The sequence below is a fragment of the Thalassophryne amazonica genome, chromosome 10 (genome assembly GCF_902500255.1).
Source record: "Thalassophryne amazonica chromosome 10, fThaAma1.1, whole genome shotgun sequence".
Taxonomy (NCBI): Eukaryota; Metazoa; Chordata; class Actinopteri; order Batrachoidiformes; family Batrachoididae; genus Thalassophryne; species Thalassophryne amazonica.
In genome coordinates, this window is record NC_047112.1 from 68,824,445 (window position 1) to 68,847,250 (window position 22,806).

The following is a 22,806-nucleotide window of genomic DNA, read 5'->3' on the forward strand; positions in this document are numbered from 1 at the left end:
AAAAGGTGGAGCTTCTGGGGGGTGGAGCTCCCCCAGACCCCCCCCCCACTGAAAGGTTTTAGTCATGCTCACGCTCCCAAGAACCATTTTACTGAAAAAAGTCTGAAGGACCTAAAGGACATGGTTAGATGGCGAGGAGCTTTTCCAGGCATGTGAGAGGCAAATAAAGAACAATTCTTAAAAAGGCGGGGGGTCCAGAAGCTGAAAGGTTTTGCAAATGTTCTGCTGAAGCATTTACTCAAAGTAAAGTTTGAAGGACCCAAATGACATGGTGAGATGTTGACAATACAATTTTAGAGAAAGACAAAAGAACGTGATAAAAAATACAACAGAAAATATGAAATCAACTTACAATGAACATAAATAAATAAATATAGAAATATCTAACTGTTTCCTGTGAACACAGAATGACTTACACCTCCACGTCATCCCTGTTTTATTTAATTTTATTGACAATTTGTTTTGGTCAAACCATATTTTCAATTTGTTAATTTCTTCAGTGATTTCCTCCAGAACTCTCTGCCAAGCTAGAAAACTGCTGCATCCTAGTAAGAGCAGAATACTACTGGAATGAATTTGAATAAGGAAAGTTGGTTTTTTTCTCACCAAAATGGATGCTGCACTCACTGCAGTTTATTGTCTGGAATAGCCCCAGATTGCATTTCAGAGCTTCTAGAATTTAAACATTTTTGTGCGGGTGGTGTTGGGGGAGTAATTTTGGGTTCCCGTTTTTTTGTTTTTCCACCACTTTCATCTCTGAATATGTCAATCGTGAGTCACTTTTTGTGCGGATTAAAGTCACTAACTGGGACTCCTGTCTTGTTGCGAGAAAGAAACAAGAATTGTCCTACGTTCTGTTCACACAGCTCCAACCACTGCGTGACTCTCTGCCGACTCAAGTTAGAACGATAGAGTACAGTCGGAATTGATAACTTCAAAGTGAAACACTGTTTAAATCAAATGACACCTCTTTCCAAATGTTGTAATACAAACAAACTGCAGTCAATCAAAACGTTTTTTCCTCCCAAAATGAGACGTCCTGCTCTCATGTGCAGTAGCCAGCTGAGCTCAGCTCAGAGGTATGGAGAGACATTCATGCCAAAATGTCTGAAAGGAAATGCTTTTGACAAAAACTACAGATTTTGTTTATTTTTGTTTATGTCCAGAGATCAAGGATCCAGTGATCAATTTCATATTTATTTACTTTAAGACTCAATAAAATGTTGTTGACATAGAAAACCTGTAAAGCCTACTTTTAGTACACAGAAAATTCACAAGCGGTAACGACAAGGGAATCGACAAGGAATCGGATCGATATTTCTCAATACCCATCCCTAATAAAGAGAGAAAAGGGAAAACAAATTACAAGTAAATACGGAAAACAACAAAAACACCCAAAAGTACATGTAACCTATGTGAGTTCTAGCTAGTTCAATTCCAATTCATTTTCATTTATATAGTGCCAAATCACAGCAAAAAGTAATGACTCTCATCAGTAATCAGTGTAGGCACCTTCAATACAACATCTACACTTTGAAGTCCATTTCCTGTCCAATTCTTTTTAAGATCACTCACCACATAAAAGAATCCTAACACCATATTTTTGTAAAATTCTAATAGTAATTATCCTGACTAAATATAATTACCTACCAAGGTTTCTCCAGTCCTCAGGGCATGTCTTGGGGTTGTAATGGCAGAGAAGACTGCTGAATGTGATTTGAGTATAATGGCTTAAAATCAACACATGGCTTACTTTTAGCCTTAGCATGCTTTGTGAATACAAGCCCTGAAGTGATGACAATCAGTGGTTAAAGTGGGATTTGATAGGTGGGGGAACCCTAAAATCCACTGTTGAGGTTTGGGGGAAGCTGTAGTCACTTTTGTTTTTGTGGCCCGTTAGTATTATGACAGCATTGCTTCTGAACACGGCAAGATAGAGCACAACCTTGTCTTCATTGTATTAGAATATAAATTTAAATGGTATACAAGAAACCCTAAAACTTATTCATATTTAATATACAAAGATGGCTGCTGATACACAATTTTAGCAGAAATGACTCGCAGCATAGACCTGATGAGAATCAATCATCTGAATCAAAATTCAGCCCAGTCTCATGCTTTTTTTTGTGATGCCGTCACCAAAATCGTCACATTTTTATAATAAAGCAGCTCTTTATGTCAGCACATGGGAACAGAAAGGAATCACACACCTTCATCTCCTCTTTCATAATAACAGGTTTTTGCCATTTAATAACTTGACGCAGAGGTTTGGAATTATAAGAGGAATTTTATTCATTACCATCAAGTAAACATACATGTCAACCGATACGGATTGTCTGTAATTAATGGATTTTCCGAGTTTCAGAGGTCATACGGACGTACAAATAAAGTCTTTCGGATATTCAGGGTTTGGTCTGCAGCGGGTCTGTAATCAGCTGTTTCTGCGACTCCACTTTTAAGCTTGAACCATTGAAGCAATGCTTCGATCCACTAGCTCGTTGGTTCTTTGTTTCGCTGCTCTTCAGAAACGGCAAGTCCGCGTTAAATGAGTGCCGAACTCTTTACTCAACTTGCCAGCGAGCAATGCTCACACGTTTATTCTGCAAGAGACAAATGTGGGTGTTACAACACAGAATGCCGTGTAATTATGTACAATAGCTACACAGTGACCCATTAACAGATATTTATCAGTAACATGTACTACAACTATAATCCTATATGCCCCCCCAAGTCTTTGGAATGATACGGCAAAGACTGATATTCAAAGCACAATCACCGGTAGTCATAAAATGAGTGTATCAAACTTAAAGCAAAAAGGACAATGGATAATGACGGGTCACAGGGATAGACTACCCTCTTCCCAAGCATCACAGCAGCCTCCATATAAGCTAAGGGGGAGGGGGAAGGACATAGCGGGTACGACGCCCAGCGTCAGTGGTTGGGAGTACATCCTCCCTGGTGAGTTGAAGTCCTGGAGAGCTCTGAGGGCTCGGGGGCATGCGTCCAGCGGATGGGACGCAATCAGTCCGTGGCAGAGAAGGGCCTGGTGACCGCGGTGTGGGCATTCCTGGTGAGCAGTCTGGGGTTGTAGGCTCCACTGTGCCTGCAGGAGGAGTATCGGCAGGTGTTGGGATTGCGGGTATCAGAGATGCAGGTGGCCCGTGTAGCAACACCTCGGGTGGGGCTCCGTGGGGCTTGTCAAGCTGGACCATCAACGGCAAACCAGGGGCCATCGTCAAGTGATCCCTCTGTATAACTGGGGTGTATCGCCGAAGGAACTGGCGATTACAAAGGGTGACACGGCCCGATCCGTCAATCCGAATCACATACTGATTGAACTGTCGCACTTCGATGACGATACCGCTCTTGTCCCACTTGGTTGGGTGAGGGCCGGTTTGGTTTTGGATGCGGACAGGGTCACCGACCTTTAAGGGGGGTAATGCGCAGGTGTGTTCAGAGAGGTGTTCGGCATCACTCATGTGGCGGTTGCGCAGTGCTTCCTCTCTGGCCACAAGCGTCGAACGCCATGTCGGGTGGGGTTGGTATTTGCCTGGATGGATGGGAATGAAATCCCTTATGGGCCTCCCGAAAAGGCACATGGCTGGGGAGAGATGGGTGTCTCGGTCTGGTGTATTACGATATTGCAACATAGCTCTTTGAAATTTGTCAGTGTTCAATGACCCATCAACTATATTGTCAGTTATCATGCGTTTGACAGTTTTGACACCCACCTCCGCCCCGACAGTTGCTGTGAGGGAATGCCACAGAAGAGAGGCGTGTCGGACGCGGCAATCATTGAGGAAGCGTTCTGTCGAGAGTGCCGTGAATTCTGGTCCACCATCAGACGACAATTCCATGGCAATTCCATAGGTGACAAATGTGCGACGAAGGGCCGTGATCAAGCCCGATGCTCCGTTGGCACTTTCCTCCACGATTGGCCAGTTGCTGTAGCGATCGACGATGATGAAGTGTCTGCCCTGGTATGAGAAGTAATCAGCTGCAACACACTGGAACGGGTACGCAGGCAGTAAGGGGGGTGTGGGAGGGGCACTGGGCTGAGAGGGAGCCATGCGGTTGCAGGCAGTGCATCGTTCTCGTAGCTCTGTGATAGCAGGGGTCATACCTGGCCAGAAGAAGGACGACTCTGCCCTGGAGCACATCTGGGTGATGCCTTGATGGGCTGAGTGGAGGGCCTCAAGCACCCTATTACGCAGGGACGCTGGGATGATGACTCGGTCACGGTAGAGGGCGACACCGTCAAAAGTGCTCAGATATTCCCTATATTGATGGTATGGTCTGAGTGCTGGAGGGAGGCATGCCTTAAGCTCTGGGAAGCCATCCTCGATGAGGTTCAGCAATTCCACCATGGTTGGATCACTTGAGGTGGCCAGGCAGACGTCATCCCATGAAACTGATTTGATCACTGAGTTATCAGTGGAGTAATATGAACATACCTCAGTGATCATCGTGTCGGTGCAACGCAGACGGGCCAGGACATTGGGGGGTAGGGTTCGTGTGAAGCACAAAGCAGACAAGTCATCAGGTAGCTCCAAGTGTGATGGTTTCCCCACTGGGTGTCTGGACAGGGCATCTGTAGCAGCATGCCGGGCTCCAGGGATGTGAACAACATGAAAGCGGTAGCGCAGGGTCTTCTCCTTCAGGTTTCGTAGGCAGGGATTTGGGATGTCATCTAATCGCCTGTCGCCTAGTACTTTAAGGAGGGGTTTGTGATCGACAGCTATGATGAGTTCAGGGCAACTGATGACAAAGTGGCGGGCCTTCTCCAGGGCGTCCACGACAGCTAATGCTTCCCCTTCAGTAGGCGCATACCTGGACTCTGCGCCCGAAGTAAATCTAATGCCGACCAGGGTAATCTGCCATCCATCAGGGCAGCAGAATGGCCGCGATGAGGAGCATGTGCAATGCTTCTGGAAGAGCCAAAACCCTAAGCCGTCCTTACTCCAGTCTGTGGCCAGGCATGTGGGCTTAGATTTGTCAAAGATTGCTACACCCTTTTTGATCCCGTTGATGAGTGAGGGCTTTGGTTTCCTTGAACAGCGTGTTCAGTTGTCGGTCCAATCAAACCTGATTCCTGGTTTCAGGAACTGACGGAATGGCTGCATTCTCTCCGCAGATGCAAAGGTGTATGACACCTGATTGACCAACCCGAACCAGCTACGCATATCTGTAATGTTTTTCGGGACTGGGAAATTCTGAATGGCCTCAATAGATTTAGGGCAGGGTCGCACTGTTGTAGGGTCAATTTGGAAGCTCGCAAACTCGACAGACTTTCTGGCAAATACGAACTTGGAGGGGTTAAGAATGACGCCATTACGCCCACACGTGTCAAGCCAGTCAACAGCCTGGAAGAAGCTGCCATGGATATCATCCGCCCACATCAGAGTGTCATCAATGATCTTCACCTTATGGGGATGTCAGTGAGAATTCATCAAAGCGCCTACTGTATGCATCACCTGAGGCGACGTAGCTTGGGGAGCGACACGGTATCGATATCGACCCCAGGGTGTTATAAATGTTGTCAAGTGCCTGTCATCTTCATGCAGCAGGATACTATGATACCCATTCCAGGCATCGAACACCGTTTTCGTAGTGTTTGGTGGAATGGCGCGAGCCTGGTGGAATGGCGACTGGGTGTGGTGTGTTTTCTCTGGTAGCATGGCGATTGAGTGCCTGAAAGTTGACTGTGCGTCATGGTTTGCCTGATTTCTTTGGGCACACCACCATCTGATGACACCATGTTACAGGCGTCCCCACCGGTACAGGTTCAATGACTCCGAAACGGACGTCTTGATCAAGGGCTGCCTTGACCTCTTCCTGCCAGTGTATTGGGGACCGAGATGGGGGTATGGTGGGGCCACTGGTGTGGCATCCGGATCTATCATGAGGTGCATGGGGGGACCTGACATCATGGGGAGGGGCTGATGTTGACAGATATTGAATGTGCTTGATGCATAGTTGTCCAGCAGCCACTTCCCCAGTCTATCGCGATTCTCCTCAGTGGCAGGTAATGGAAGAGATGTAGGGCGTGGAGGTGGAGCCTGTCGTCGAGGGCAATCACACAGGAGTTTTTCATCGAGCAGTACAGTGGAATTGTGTGAAGTGGGCTCGGTATTAGTAGTGAGCGAGTGTGCTGCACCAACAGTTGCGAAACTGGAGGGGATGATTCCGAGCGCAACACAGGCCTGTTTGGATAGGAAGAATCTATCAGTTGATGGTGTGATATAAACAAGCTGATGGGTAGTGCGCGGATCACCGGCTGGGGATGTGCCTGATATGCGGAGAGGTATAGCTCCCAGTATGTTGATGGATTGGCTGTTGGCGGCAGACATTTTCATTGTAGTGGGGATCAGATGTCGGGACTGCAACCCAAGCTTCAACAGGACTGACTCACCAGGGAGGCAGGACTGGCACCCTGTGTCAGCTATAATGGGGACAGTGACAGGCGTGGAGGGGCTAAGGAATGTGGGCACAAGGCCAATATCACTAGTGTCCGAAGGGACTGCCTGCACAGAGACCTCTATGAAGGGCTGGGGGTCGGATGTATGCCTTTCCCATGCCTCACACAGGTCATTAAACACGTGATGTTCCAGTTTGATAGTTTGGGTCACCGTGGGGTCATCAGGGGGCTGGCAGGCAGCGTTGTCTGAGGAGAGGACCTCAACGGAGCACAAGGTTTCAAACACTGCTGTGGCACCGCCTGGGGCTGGGCTGGACTCAGATGTCTTCTGCCGCTGTGAGCGGCGACAGACACTCTCATGGTGGTGCAGTAGGCCGCACTTGGCGCATGTGTGATTATAGGCGGGGCATGCCTTCATGTGTTCCTTCCTATTGCCAGAATGACCTTGCCTGCCACAATACTCGCACGAGGGGTTGTCCTGGTTGAGGTGGGGAGTGCTGCTACTCCTGGTCTGTAAACGCGATCTCTCCTGACGCCTGTAGGAGCTGGTGGCTGCTGCAGTAACTGTGTCACCACCAAAAAGAGGCGCCCGGCCGAGCGCTTGCCACTTTCCTTGGCCTCGATTGCTTGAATAGTGTCCTCCAATGTTGATTTCTTATTAGATTGGCCAAGCATGTCTAGACGGATTTCATCATCACAGATTCCACGTATCAGTGCATCCCGTATCATATCATCACTATAGTCCACAGCCTGTGCGCAGCCAGGTTTGGGGCATGTAATTGAGAAATTGCATACACTAGCCTGTCCTCTCAAGCGGGCAGCGAATGCTCTAACAGGTTCATCCCTGTCCTGTCGCATGTTATGAAGTTGGACACGAGCTACCATGATGTTCTCTTGGTGGACAGCAAGTGTTTTCATGTTTTGAAGGACTTGGCTTCGGCACTGCTTGAGAGAGAGCCGAAGGTGTGGGTGAGGTCTTTCCTCAGCAAGTCATCGCAACATTCCAGGAGCTGGTAAACGATATCCTGTCCAGTAAGGTGTGTGGCCGGCTTTATAGTTATTCCACCATTGCAGGAAGTAGGACCATTCCTCGCTAGAGCCAGCCGCCGAGACAGTGGGCCGTTTCACTTTCTCCGCAGAGGCCGTAATGGTAGTAGCTGTGTTGGGTGGACAGTGGGCTGTGCTGGCGTGTATATCCAGGAGGTGGATGAGGACTTCTGGAGGAGTTGAGCTGGGCCAGCTGACGCCGCAGCCTGGTGCAGGGCAGTCGATGTTGGCCATCGTGGGTGAAACGTGTGAGCATAAATGAGTGCCGAACTCTTTACTCAACTTGCCAGCGAGCAATGCTCACACGTTTATTCTGCAGAGACAAATGGGGTGTTACAACACAGAATGCCGTGTAATTATGTACAATAGCTACACAGTGACCCATTAACAGATATTTATCAGTAACATGTACTACAGCTATAATCCTATACGCGTCTTAACCCCTCTCAAAGTCATTAAAATACCGTGAGTCACTTTTGTGTGGATTAAAGTCACTAACCGGGACTCTTGTCTCCAGACTTTTATATCTCACCATTGTAATAACATGTCTATTGTTGTCTTATGCACCTTATTACTCTTATATTTTATTTTTATTTATTTGATTTTATTTTTATATTTAATTTAATTTTAATCATTGCTGCTACTGACTGATTGTCGCCAAAGAAATTTCGTTGTTTATTACAATGACAGTAAAATATCTCTTATCTCTTCAGTTTGTTCTATGCACATCCATCATTGTCTGGTTTGGTTCAGTAACTAAACAGGATAAGAACAGTCTGCAACAGACAATCAGGTTTGCTGAAAGAACCACTGGTGCAAAGCTGCCCTCCGTCCAGGACTTGTACAACTGCAGGGTGAAGAAAAAGGCAGGAAGCATCACTGCAGACTCATCACACTGTGGTCATAACCTCTTCAGAGTTCTCCCCAGGCATTTTTAGTATAGCAGTGCTGTTGGCAACTATCACCCGGAGCGGCGCGCAACGCTTCCACTCGGGGTTCCTATCCGACCTCATGTCCCCAAGTCCAAAAAAAAATAAATGAAAATCTTGTAGTCCTGTTTCTGTTCCGACTGTGTGCTGAATTGTTGATTAGTGAAATTAATGTAAAATGTTTGTGTTTCATTGACACACTTTGTTACAAATGTGCAGTAAACTTATTTGAAAGAAAAAAGAATGTGCAGAAAGACGATTTAAAGTGTGGGAGATACCAGACTTTTTACACATTTCTGCTGTGTAATTTTCAATTTGAAAAGTTTTAATTCCCAAGTCATACGTATCACCGGGCTATAGGTTCATTCACTTCAAAGTGTGAAATTCTCACCTTGTCGTAGGGATGGGACCAATCCGGTGTCGAGTTCCAATCCTGACGTATTTCATGTATCGGAAAATACCGATCCAACCCGCGACATTTTCCAATACCAGAGAAGAGCCACTGTGAATCCTCGCAATTGCTGTTTGCTCTCTGCTTGTTTGCTGCCGAGCGGGAGGGGGAGGCTTTCTGAAGCTGGGCTGTTTTAGAGAGCTCTCTTCCTCAGTGTTCTAGCTGCGGTTAGCGGCAAATTTCTGCCCAGCACTTGGATTCAAATTGTCTGTTCGTCGAGCACGGATTTTCTGAAAAATTACCTGAATTGTTGCTGAAAATGTGTGCTAACAAGTAAGCCACTTCACTGTCCTGAGGCTGTCAAACACTGTGAAAAGCAGCTCAGCATGCAGCCGAGAAGGAGCTGGACGGAGATTCTGTCCGCTGAAAGGGAAAAAAGCAGAGCTCTGGTAACTGATCGGAAGAGTATCAGTATCGGCAGATATCCAAATTCAGGTATAGGGATCGGATCAGAAGTGAAAAATTGTGGATTGTGCATCCCTACCTTGTCCTTCTGATTCAGATTTTGACACCCCTCTATATTGTCCAAAAAAAAAATAAAAAATCCCAAAAGATCCAGCTTTCCTCCCCGAAAAAAAATGCAAGTGCTAATGGTGAACTTGCAAGGTAAGAAATAACTAAATTTGATACTGAAACCAATTTACACCAATTAAAAAGTACTTATGCTTTCCTGCTAGCAAGAAGAATGGAAAAATAACCCCAAAAACTATCCTTTAGATTTAAAAAAAATAAGCCACAAACAAGTACAAAAACAAGGACATGTTGCATGTTATTTAACATCCTGGTTAGCAACACAACATCAAAGTATTCATGATTGTACATCTATCCGTGCACATGCAGTAATAATTAGTGGTTGCTGATGTGCTTTCATGCTAATTATCCCTCACTCCACAAGTGAGGAGGTGCATTTCCAGAAAATGTATTACTTGTCATTTCTCAGCGTGTGATGTACATTTTAGGAAAAGCTGAAACATTCAGGTGGCCGACAGAGTGAAACAAACATCCGATAACTAAGCTTCTTTGCTTTAATTTGAAAGTGAAAGTTCGGATTTACAGAGGATTTAGAGAGAGGAGGCAACACACTTCACCCTGAAATTCATTTTTTTAGAGTCTGTCGGATTTTGGAACCTAACGTGGTGACACTACTGTTTGTGTCGTGATTTGTGACCGAAGAATATCAGCAAGAGTGAAGGGGAAAGTTTACAAGACAGTAGTGAGACCAGCTATGTTGTATGGCTTAGAGACGGTGACACCAACAAAAAGACAGGAGGCAGAGCTGGAGGTGGCAGAGCTGAAGATGTTGAGATTCTCTTTGGGAGTGATGAGAATGGACAAGATTAGGAATGAACATATCAGAGGGACAGCTCAGGTGGGACAGTTTGGAGACAAAGTCAGAGAGGTGAGATTGAGATGGTTTGGACATGTGCAAAGGAGGGACCCAGGATATATAGGGAAAAAGATGCTGAGGATGGAGCCACCAGGCAGGAGGAGAAGAGGGAGGCCAAAGAGGAGGTTTATGGATGTGCTGAGGGAGGACATGCAGGTGGTTGGTGTGACAGAGGAAGATACAGAGGACAGGGTGAGATGGAAACGATTGACCTGCTGTGGCGACCCCTAATGGGAACAGCCGAAAGACAAAGAAGAAGAAGAAGCTGTTTTTTGTGTGATTTTTTTTTTTTTTTTTTTTTTTTAGATCTCATCAAACAACATCATGTCTGGTTATGTTCCTTTAGTTATTTATTGCACTCTCTGTTTATCATTTATTTTGTGTTGCTTTATTATGTTTTAATCACTGGTTTTGGTTAATATTTATCTTCAGTGTTTTCATGCAGTTGTGTTCATTTTAGTATTTATTGCATTTTCTGTTTATCATTTATTTTGTGTTGTTTGGTCACTGGTTTATTTTCAGTTGTTGCATTTATTCTTATACTTTGATATGGGTCAGTCCGGTTGTAGTTTCTATTATAGTCTTTGATCCTCTTGTTTCCCACCATGTTAGTCATGTCATTGCCCAGTTTTCCCCTTTAGTTTAGTTGACATTAATTATTGTGTGTTGAACACTTCACATTTCTTCACCGTTGTTTTTTTTTTCTGTCAATTATTATTTTGTCCCAGTTTGCTTTGTTTTTGGTCTCACTGCACTCTCTTGCACTTACCTTTGTTTTCCCTGGCCATACCCCCTTCCAGAACCTTCACTGACACCTGCGTCTTGTTCCAGTAATTACACCACCACTTATTTAAGCCCTCACGGTCTCACAGTCCCTCGCCAGATTGTTGAATGTATTTCATTTTCCAGCCCTCACACCTTGCCTCGTTTTGTCTTGTATTCAGCCTGCTGGTATTAGACCTTATTTTGTCCTCGACCATGTTTTTGTCTCTGCCTTTGATTGCCACCACGCCATGTATTTCGACCAAGCCTCAGCCTTACGCCTGTCTGTACCTTTGTTTCATTGCTGGACCACCTGTGTACCGAATCCATGCCTGTTACAATGATTAAACCTAATTCTAACTGCACCCGAGTTTGCATTTGTGTCCACCCGGTTTGTGCCATGTCCTGACAGAGAGAGAGAGAGTTGTTTCTGATCACACACGCACACATACGTGGATCAGCCACACACACACACACACACACACACACACACACACACGCTTCACCTTTTCTCCAGCTGATTCACTCTGGATGAATGCATTCAGTGTTTGGATGTGTTGTAGTGCATGTACACACGTGCACAAAAGGACTGTCTTATACATAATTCAGTGACTCCAATGTTGTTCAGAAAAGAATGCAGCCATTTGCGATCACACTGGGTTTTCGGTTTTTATATGTCACACCTTGTGGATCAAAGCTGTTCACACGTGAATGTCTGCTGCTGCTGAAACTTTTTCACATGTGATGCTCAAAGTCATGCTTCTGTAAACTGCCACCTGGTTTGCACAAACCGAGGCACAGTTCACTCAGAGATCACCACAGACGACATAAAATATTACGTTGTGCTGCCCCTCTGCAGCTCCTTGGCAGACTGATCGAGGCTGATCGCACTCCTGTGAAGCCCCCCTGCTACAAACAAATAAACAACCATCACGGATCACCTCCTCAAAACATTTGAACTGTCAGACGCTGAAAGGACCAGCAGGCTCTTCTCTCTGCATGGGCTGGAGGACAGCAAGACCTCAGAGCTCATGGACAGAATGCTGCAGCTCCTGAGAGGACACTAGCAGGACTTTTTGTGCACCAACTCCCTTCTCAGGTGCATGCAGCACTAGCCAACCCCACGATCACAGACTGCCGTGCGCTGGCGAAGGAGGCTGACAATTTCTTCCTGGCCGGCCAGCACCACGGCATGACAACACAGCAGCCACACTCACCCCGTCGCACGCAGTGGTAGAAGCTCCACACAAGCACTGCCCGTGGAGGAAGCAACTGCATCTCTCCCTCCACAGCAGCGCTCACAAACCATCTTCTGTTTCTACCACGGAGCGTTCAGAGCCACGATTCAGTTTCTGCAGTGTAGATTTGCATACAGTAGCTCAGTGTAGCGCAGACTTACATGCAGAAGTGCAGACTTGCTTAAATGGTAAATGGACTGCATTTGTAGAGCACTGTTCCATCTGCATCAGACCCTCAAAGCGCTTTACAGTGATGCCACGCATTCACCCATTCACACAGACACACACACCATTGTGAGTTTTCTGCCATGCAAGGTGCTCACGACATACCGGGAAAACTTGGGGATTTAGGACCTTGCCCAAGGGCCCTTAGTGATTTTCTGGTCAGGCTGGGGTTTGAACCGAGGATCCTCTGGTCTGAAGCCCAACACTTAACCACTAGACCATCACCTCCCCTTAAAAACTGTGTGTTTTCTGCGTCCATGGCTCTATGCAGAAAAAATTAAACGTTTAATTTCTTGTGTCTGCCTCGCATACCCCTCCGCATACTGCTGCGTTGGGGAGCAAAAACTTGGCACTGAGCTGCGTAGAGCTGCTTAAACTCAGTGTAGAGCTGCATAACTCAGCGGAGTAGGTACGCCACAATATGCAACTCTACGTTTGTGCTGGTGTGAAAGTAGCTTTAATTAATAATGTGTTGGTGTTGTGGATGGGTTGGCAGTTATGGGTGAAGAATGCATGGAGGAGGTGGTCAGTACATGGCTTTGGGGAATGCCTGTGTTCAGTGTGATGGTGAGGGATGAGTGCCTGTCCATTCTGCAGGTCTGAGGGCAGTTGGTGATGAAAGTCCAGCATCCAGTTTCATAGGGAAGGAGTTGGTCCAAGAGCATGTACGAGGTCTGTCAATAAAGTATAGGTCCTTTTTATTTTTTTCAAAAACTATATGGATTTCATTCATATGTTTTTACGCTAGACATGCTTGAACCCTCGTGCGCATGCATGAGTTTTTCCACGCCTGTCGGTGACGTCATTCGCCTGTGAGCACTCCTTGTGGGAGGAGTCGTCCAGCCCCTCGTCGGAATTCTTTTGTCTGAGAAGTTGCTGAGAGACTGGCGCTTTGTTTGATCAAAATTTTTTCTAAACCTGTGAGACACATCGAAGTGGACACGGTTCGAAAAATTAAGCTGGTTTTCGGTGAAAATTTTAACGGCTGATGAGAGATTTTGAGGTGATACTGTCGCTTTAAGGACTTCCACGGAGTGAGATGTCGTGCAGCACTCCCAGGCGCCGTCGTCAGCCTGTTTCAAGCTGAAAACCTCCACATTTCAGGCTCTATTGATCCAGGATGTCGTGAGAGAACAGAGAAGTTTCAGAAGAAGTCGGTTTCAGCATTTTATCTGGATATTCCACTGTTAAAGGAGATTTTTTTAATGAAAGACGTGCGGACGGATTGCAGCGTCGGCTCGCAGCCACCGCGACGCTCCACCACAGGAAAAACACCTCCGTTGGAAGCCTTAAGGACAAGTTGGAACATGTCCAGCTGTTAAACAATTTCTCATATACTCACTCCACTGAAAGCCATCAAAAGCCGCCTGGATTTTACAAATGGTTATCAACACGGAGGTGTTTTTCCACCGTGCCGGCTGCGTCCCGACGCGCGGACCCGTCCGCATGTCTTTCATTAAAAAAATCTCCTTTAACAGTGGAATATCCGGATAAAATGCTGAAACCGACTTCTTCTGAAACTTCTCTGTTCTCTCACGACATCCTGGATCAATAGAGCCTGAAATGTGGAGGTTTTCAGCTTGAAACAGGCTGACAACGGCGCCTGGGAGTGCTGCACGATGTCTCGCTCCGTGGGAAGTCCTTAAAGCGACAGTATCACCTCAAAATCTCTCATCAGCCGTTAAAATTTTCACTGAAAACCAGCTTAATTTTCGAACCGTGTCCACTTCGATGTGTCTCACAGGTTTAGAAAAAATTTTGATCAAACAAAGCGCCAGTCTCTCAGCAACTTCTCAGACAAAGGAATTCCGACGAGGGGCTGGACGACTCCTCCCACAAGGAGTGCTCACAGGCGAATGACGTCACCGACAGGCGTGGAAAAACTCATGCATGCGCACGAGGGTTCAAGCATGTCTGGCGTAAAAACATATGAATGAAATCCATATAGTTTTTGAAAAAAATAAAAAGGACCTATACTTTATTGACAGCCCTCGTATTATGGACAGAAAAGTTCTGCCTCCAACATGGTTACTTCAGTAACAAGCAAGATATTGCAGTGAAACTAGTGCAAGAATAATCCTTTACTTACTGACGATCACTTGCCCAAACAGTTTTTGCCTGCAATTTCAGGCATGCACAAAATCACCTTTGATGTAACACATATGCGTACTTTAGTTGGTTTAATAAAAAATAAATAAATTACGCACATGGACATGCATTTGTCCTATTGTTGAATTTCTCACCTCAGAGGGTTGTGCACCCATGGACGTTCATTGGTGAACGAGTGCTGTTAGTGGTGATGTCTGTGTGGATGTCAGTACAATCAGGAAGAGGGCAGGGAGTTTGAAGGGTGAAAATCCAGACTCCTCTCTTCCGCTGGAGAAGACTTATTTTTTGGGGTCTGCAGTGGAATCATTCTTCCAGAATTGGAACACAATTCAATTCAATTGAATCAATTTCATCAGCTTATAAAGTGATGAAATCACAACAAAAAGTTATCTCAAGGCACCTCACACACAACAGTTCAACATTAAAATAAAAATAAATAAATAAAAAAATCAAGTGCATAATTAAAAACAGAAATAAAAGAATAAAACTGATAAAAAATAAACATAAGAAAGAGAATTAAAATAGGTTTTAAGTCTTGACATAATGTCCATGGACTCCGACTGCCTCACGGTCGCAGGAAGACCATTCCACAGAGCGGGTGCACGATAACACAGTAACACTGTCAACTCTGAGGGATATGTGGACAATTTGCAAAAGCTGCGTGCACTCTTGAAGGAGGTTTATCCAGAAAAAGATGCAGCTCTTCAGCATGACAATGCTGATCCACACACATTGGACGCATTGCAGCAGCAAAACTGAGATCTTTCTTCACCTGCGGTACAGTTTGGATCTTGCACACTCTGATTTTTTTTCCTTTTTCCCCAAGCTGATGGGACACCATTACATTAATGATGCTAATACTGAGGTGCAAGCAGCTGTGCGTCACTGGTGCTGTGAAAAGACACCTGATTTCTTCACTGATGGGGTGATAAAACTTCTCCAGTGTTGGGTTAAGTGTGTTGAATGCGAACGTGACTACATAGAAACTAATGACATTACCTGATGGAGAACATTCTAAACTCTACAAAGATATTGTCTGGCAGAACGGCGGCTTAGTGGTTGCCACTGTTGCCTCACAAACAAGAAGATCCGAAGAGCACTTCCGGCTTGGGCCTTTCTATATGGAGTTTGGAGATTGTGTCTGTGTGGGTTTCCTCCGGGCACTTTAGTTTCTTTACACAGTAAAAATAAATAAATAAATAAAAATTGCTTATTCAGGGTCTGCTCCTTTCTCTGCCCCCGACCAAGGGGGCAGAGACATCTGGAGTTGGTCCCCAGGTGCTGGACTGTGGCAGCCCACTGCCCCTAGTGGTTGGACTGTGTCTAACTGTAATTAAGATGAGTAACAGGGTTCCCAGCCAACCAGGAAATCAGGGAAAACCTGGAAAATAACTATGCCAGGTACAATCCCACCTGCAGGCAAAGAAGGCAGGACTAGAGAATCAAACGAAACTGAGAAAGAGGGCTGAAGAAGAAAGTGAGCTGAATGATGCAAAGAAAAAGCTCAAAAAACTGGAGCAGACTTAAGCCCAGGTCCGACCGAATAATGAAGGATGAATAATGAGCCATGTAGCATGTTTTTCTTTGGTACGAGTCCAGTTATTCAACAATCGTGGGAGAATAGTGACTCTGAGTGTGGCGCTAATTTCAAGAAGTGTGGGATGGCTGGAGGGTTGGACCAAACCCATGCGACCAACATTGCGTTATCATGGCACTACATGGATCATATGTGGAGACACAAACCATTCAAGGCTGGACGGGGCTCAAATGACAGGTCGGTCGTGTTTCAGTAGAGGGTGATACCTGGCATGTGAGGTACAGAGAGGCACATAGAGGTGCCTTTATAGCAGATATGTGACGGCTTAAGCGTGGATCATTCTTCAAATAATCACTGACACACCCATGCATGGATCATTATTCATGGCTTATTATTTGGTTGGACAGAGGCTTTACAAATCATTAAGGAAAGATGCTGATGAGTAGGATCTACAGGCTGAACAAAAGACCAACGTCACACGGCTGCAAAGTCAAATGCCCGGAGGCAGAGTGATGTTGTCAGTGAGCTCTCTGCTTCTCTGCAGAGAGTCTGAGAACTTCCCAAGATTGAAGTACATGTACGCAACAATTTCCAACTTAATACTGTTGACAAAATGTTCCAATTATTGATGCAAAAATTAAAAAAAAGGTGAGGAAAGGATGGCTCTGTTTTAAAATGACATAAATATAATATATGTTTACGTTGCTTATTTAAGATGTTTGAAGCAACAAACAGGTCAAAATTGTTATCCTGGAATTTTTAACTTCCAACAGAGAAAAGTCATGGAATTTTGTCCCCATAAAATGCTGGGAGCCATGAGGTAAATGCAGAGGACAAATGTACCAGCTTGCTCAGTATGTTGGTATTAACCACTGAGCTGTTGACAGGGAGCCACACAGGTATGACCGTAGTTGTCTTATCCAAATACATTTCCATTCATGCAACGGTGGCCACCCCATCGTGTCTACATATGCATGCCCTACTAATAACAGTGAGTGTGACAGCCTCATAATACTCAACAACATATTTCAAATAAGCACTGAACTCAGTTTTATAACAATCATGGAGGGTACTTCAGTTGCTTGATGAAATAACCTCTTTCACTTCTGCCAATGTTTGAAACAATACATTAAACTGCCCACCATCACTATGTGAAAATAATGGCCAAGATGTTTTAGACACACATATTTGAGCTTTACTCATTGTGAGGAAGTTTACAAAATTACAGCAGCACACAAATGTATGTTTCCTACTTCAAACAACTCATTTGGCTGTTTTTCATTATTCACTACATTTCCCATGAAGCTTTGCTGTGTCACATGAGACGAGGGTTTCACATGACAGCTTTGTCAAGAAATCCCTGACAGGGCAGAAAACCGTCAAGACGACTCCAACATCATTTCTTTTTGTAAGGCAGGAAAAAAAAAAAGAGCCAACTTTTAAAATTTCATGGTGGATTATTTAAAGTTGCCGTATCTACTGCAGATCTCTATTTGTTTTATGTGTCATGCATTTCTCATTTAAAGTTCATTTTAAAGTGATGAAACTGATCATATGTCACTGATATTTTTGTTTCTTTCCTTTTTCTGCATGCATTTTTCTTTTTGTCAGCTACCTCGAAGATGGCTCCTACCTCCTCTAAACAGCTGGTTGCAGCCACTTTTACCCCATTAACTGGTCGAGGGTAAGTAGCTCAGACACACCTCAGTCAGTATCAGAGTTAAAAATGAGGTGATCTGAAAACATCTACTGTCCTGTGCATGTCCAGTTTTTTCCTTTTCATATTGCCAAATGTGCATGTTGTCATTTCTTGCATTTTTTTCTTCCCCAAAACAGTGAAATCAACCTTGGAGAGATTGAACCTTATCTCGACTACTTGACAGAGAAGCAAGGTGTATATAACATATTTGGTGAGTTTACCGGCACATTCTTTTTTGATATTCAGATCCTGTCTACTTTTTGGATATTCTGGATCTGGTAACCATGGTAACTCTTCTGAACTGACTGTTGAAGGTTGTCTAGTCAGAAAATAGATGCAGCAGATGAAGCTGCAGCACATTAATAAAAGGCTGAGTGTTGCAGAATCAGTTTAAGACGTTGGTCAAAGTCCTTCAGGGAAATCCAAATGTCACATTATAACTAATACAATTCTAGAAAAATGTAAACTTATAGCGTTAACATCTGTGACTACAAATGATTTCTCTTTGAATGATGACGCAGAAAGATGGTCTAGTTTGTTATTTTTATAATGGGGTTTAGCTTAGCTAAACATAAGTAAGACATATGATGATGTGATACAGTACCAGTATTCTGACTCTTGTTTGTTTTCTGTCCAAAAAAGCAAAAATGGCTTTCTTTTTGGAGATTGACCTTGGAATTACGCCATTACCTTGACTTCTGATCATAAAACTAATTGCACAAATGAACTCCCCATATTGGAAAACACATGAAATGATGCCTTATTTCCTGAAATAGGCAAAATATTAATTAATATATGAGGAATTTCAAATTTCCCGCTCACCAGGATTTCACCCTAAAAGTGTCTGCCTATAAAATTTAAATAGTGTTGATTATAGAAATATAAGGAAAAGTTCCACCAATGGACAATGTTTACAGAGGGTCAGCTTAACTGGAGTCCACCTGGGGTAAATTCAGTTGATTGAACAATTTGGAAAGACACACACCTGTCTACATATAAGGTACCACAGTTGACAGTCAAACCAGAACAAACCAAGCATGAAGTCAAAGGAATTGTCTGTAGATCTCCGAGCCAGGATTGTCTGGAGGCACAAATCTGGCGAAGGGTACAGAAACATTTCTGCTGCTTTGAAGGTCCCAATGAGCACAGTGGCCTCCATCATCTGTAAATGGAAGAAGTTCAGATCCACCAGGACTTTCCTAGAGCTGGCCGCCCCTCTAAACTGAGCGATCGGGGGAGAAGGACCTTAGTCAGGGAGGTGACCAAGAGCCCGATGTCAATCTGTCAGATCTCCAGCATTCCTCTGTGGAGAGAGGAGAACCTTCCAGAAGGGCAACCATCTCTGCAGCAATCTACCAATCAGGCCTGTATGGTAGAGTGGCCAGACGGAACCCACTCTTTAGTAAAAGGCACATGGCAGCCCACCTGGAGTTTGACAAAAGGTACCTGAAGGACTCTCAGACCAGGAGAAACAAAATTCTGTGGTCTGATGAGACAAAGATTAAACTGTTTGGTGTCATGTTTGGAGGAAACCAGGCACTATCACCTACAGTGAAGCATGGTGGTGGCAGCATCATGCTGTGGGGATGTTTTTCAGTAGCAAGAACTGGGAGACTAGTCAGGATTGAGGGAAAGATGAATGCAACAATGTACAGAGACATCCTGGATGAAAACCTGCTCCAGAGCACTCTTGACCTCAGACTGGGGCGACGGTTCATCTTTCAGCAGGACAATGACGCTAAGCACACAGCCAAGATATCAAAGGAGTGGCTTCAGGACAACTCCGTGAATGTCCTTGAGTGGCCCAGCCAGAGCCCAGACCTGAATCCGACTGAACATCTCTGGAGAGATCTGAAAATGGCTGTGCACCGACACTCCCCATCCAACCTGATGGAGCTTGAGAGTAGAGCTGAAATGATTAGTCGAGTAACTCGAATAATTCGATTACAAAAAAATGTTTGAGGCAAATTCTGTGCCTCGAAGCTATGTTTAACGTTGTAGTACATATGCCAGGCCTGTGTGTGGTGCTGTAACCTCCCCAGAAAAAAAACAGAAGAAGACTAGAGCATGCGCATAAGCTAAGAGCTAATCAGCGTATCATCAAAAGCTACAGCTTTTCAATGTCACACCGAGTAAAATAAAGCCTTTTAAGAGACAGAGGGTCCACCACGCTGATCATCTGAAATAGACTGACTGCACATTTAAAATGAAGCGGTGTGTTTGTGTATTTTTTAAAAACACAGGATTTGGTCCACTGGCTGCGCTCCGCTCTACGTGCATTTTAAGTCGAGTTTTCATCGACCGGGTGCGGAGCGGATTCAGTGAGGCTTTTGTGGAAAAGCTGCACTCCAGAGCCCAGTTTTTCACAGGCTGTGTTCACGTTCACGACAGCCTGACTGACTGAGGATTACACCGACCGAGTGAGAGGAGCTCAGCCCTCCCCGGCCTCAACACTCTCCCTGCCTTCACGGGTGCGACGATTTACCCAAACTGACTTCAGATATGACTAAATGAAGTACTTTTATTTATTTTCGGAAATGCATTCCTTTTTCAAAACAGTACAAGAAAAGCAAACGGCACTTTGTAGATGTACAGCGGGACGGACAGGTGCCTCGTCAGTGCTCCAAACATCAGATCCTAAAGTTCAGAATCCGTTGTAGGTCTCCTTCCCCCCCAACTGCCAGTACGCACAAACGTACTTAAACATCCCTTGTTGATTGTTTCAGCATTCTGAAACAATCAGAATGCTGGGGGAGAGAGAGCGCCTCATGGACTGTTTTGAGAACAGAGCACATTTCCGAAAACAAATAAAAGTACTTGATTTAGTCATATTTGGAGTCAGTTTGGGTAAACTGTCGCACCCTGCCTTCACTGCGCATGGATCATATTGGAGCATCAACAGGGGAGTGCTGAGCTCTTGGCACTGGGAAAGATTCAAAACTTTTATAAAGACGTTTAAAAAAAAAAAATTATCCTGGAAAACAGGGATACACTGAATTTGACAATCTGCACAATGGCAGCAACATTATGCCATTGCTTAGGGAGAGCCCTGGAGTATTGATGTTGTTTAAAAGCACAAAAGTATTTTTTAGCCGATTACTTGATGAATCGATAGAATACTCGATTACTAAAATAACTGAAAGCTGCCACCCTACTTGAGAGGTGGAGCAAAGAGGAATGGGCAAAACTGCCCAAAGATGGGTGCACCAGGCTTGTGGCAGGAGAGTAAACTCGTCTCAAACTCATTGTAAACTGTACACGGCTTTGTGCAAGTGTGCAAAGAAAATTTTGAAATGTTTAAAATCTCCATCACGCATTAATTATGCAACCTCCATGTGAACATTGCGCAAATAATCCAAAAACACTGCGTGTGAGTGCGAGTGATGGCGTTAGCGCACCGCATCAGGGCGCAACTCGTCTGATCGATTATAACGAGATGTTAATTCTATCAGAAACATACTTTTACAGCTGTTCATAAGAAGGAATGAACATGCAACTGTTTTACCAAGTTATAGCTATATAAATATTAAATATTATCTAAATATTAAAAATAATTACCTTTTCGACGGTTCCAAATGTGTTCTGCAGCTCATGAAGTGCAGAAAAGAGAGAGGGGGAAAAAAAGCTTTTGGTTTTCAGCAGAGTTCATAATCTTTTTAATGTTTATATCATTTAGTGTCTTTTTTAAATCTATTGGCTCATCCCATTTTTACAGTGGATCACCACAGCAGAAACATTATAGTGGAGCAGATAACATCAGTTTACAGCTAAATTGTGCAAATACTAGTACAAACACCAAATTTGGCATGATGATTCCCAAGACAGGACTTAATAAACCTGGTCAAATGGCCACTGAAAATCAAGATGATGGCTGTTTTCTAAGGACGGCCCACCAAAATGACCTCCTAAAAAATGACTTTTTGCATTGAATGCTCTCGTCACAATGGATCTGCTTTAAAGCATCAGTGAAATCCAAGATGGAGCTTAATTTCACGATGGCCACCAAATCAGCCCCAAATATGTATTTTTTTTTCTTCTCACAAACAAGTTGTTGTTTATTTGATTTGTGTGAGCTTGCTCTCAAATTGTAGATTTTCAGGCATGCCAGATTTAATTCATCATGTTCCATCAACATTATGACACTCTTGGAGGTATAAATTGCCATTTATCCATGTTGCCTGCACATGTTAAAACTTAGAACACAATATGTTCCACACCTTCTAGTGGGCATCCATCCAGTAGTTTCAAGAGCACTTTCAAAACGTGTTTTACACACTGTGTTTAACCTCCGACTTCTGTGGAATCACGACCTGATGGGTTTGCAGTGAACGGCACCACCGGAGAGGGCATGTCTCTCAGCGTGGAGGAGAGGAAGCTTCTGGCAAAGCACTGGTGTGAGAAAGCCAAAGAAAAGTAAGTCATCACAGTGGCCATTTAATGTGACTATATACTGAGTCACTTCCTAAAAAAATCAAATAATAGATAACAGTTATCAGAGTGTTAATGTGTGCATGTCTTTGCAGAAACGTTCATGTGATTGTGCATGTTGGTTGCATGAGTCTTAAAGATTCCCAGGAGCTGGTGAGTTATTGAGTCTGTGAGCTCTGAACATGACTTATAAAACACACTCATAAAGGTGGAACTTGTCAACATTTCTAAATATTCCTCTTTATCTGCAAGACAAAGGGATCACATAAGACTGTACGAATGCTCAAATTATGTTTTTGTCACAAGATGTTTTAAAATTTGCTTGGATCTTCTTTGTCCTATAACTGGCCAAATTTCAGTGTGCTTTCTACTTCTAATTTATTCAGTAAGTAAAACTTAACATTCTCACCTGACAAATTCTGACCAATACACTGGTCAAAAAAACCCATTTTTTCTTGCATGGACTTTGAGGAACTGATTTCGGGTAATTTGGGATGCTGAATCCAAATCTGAGCTCAGATTTCCTCGACCACATCATGTTTGTTTTTGTTGCAGTCTGCATGTTCCGTATTGATG

At 44.2% G+C, this 22,806-nt stretch overlaps 1 protein-coding gene across 3 annotated transcripts in view; it reads left to right on the forward strand.

Annotated features, from left to right (window-relative positions):
- npl (N-acetylneuraminate pyruvate lyase (dihydrodipicolinate synthase)) overlaps positions 1 to 22,806 on the forward strand; it is a 44,367-nt gene that overhangs the window by 5,735 nt on the left and 15,826 nt on the right. For 2 of the 3 annotated variants that reach the window (XM_034180206.1, XM_034180204.1), the window contains exons 2-5: positions 17,715 to 17,787; positions 17,940 to 18,013; positions 22,128 to 22,215; positions 22,326 to 22,383. In XM_034180206.1, coding sequence (XP_034036097.1) covers positions 17,726 to 17,787; positions 17,940 to 18,013; positions 22,128 to 22,215; positions 22,326 to 22,383 — 282 coding nt within the window. In that variant the 5' untranslated portion in view covers positions 17,715 to 17,725. Of the gene's footprint in view, positions 1 to 17,460; positions 17,512 to 17,714; positions 17,788 to 17,939; positions 18,014 to 22,127; positions 22,216 to 22,325; positions 22,384 to 22,806 lie in introns of those variants that run through there. The other variant, XM_034180205.1, reaches the window with a different exon arrangement.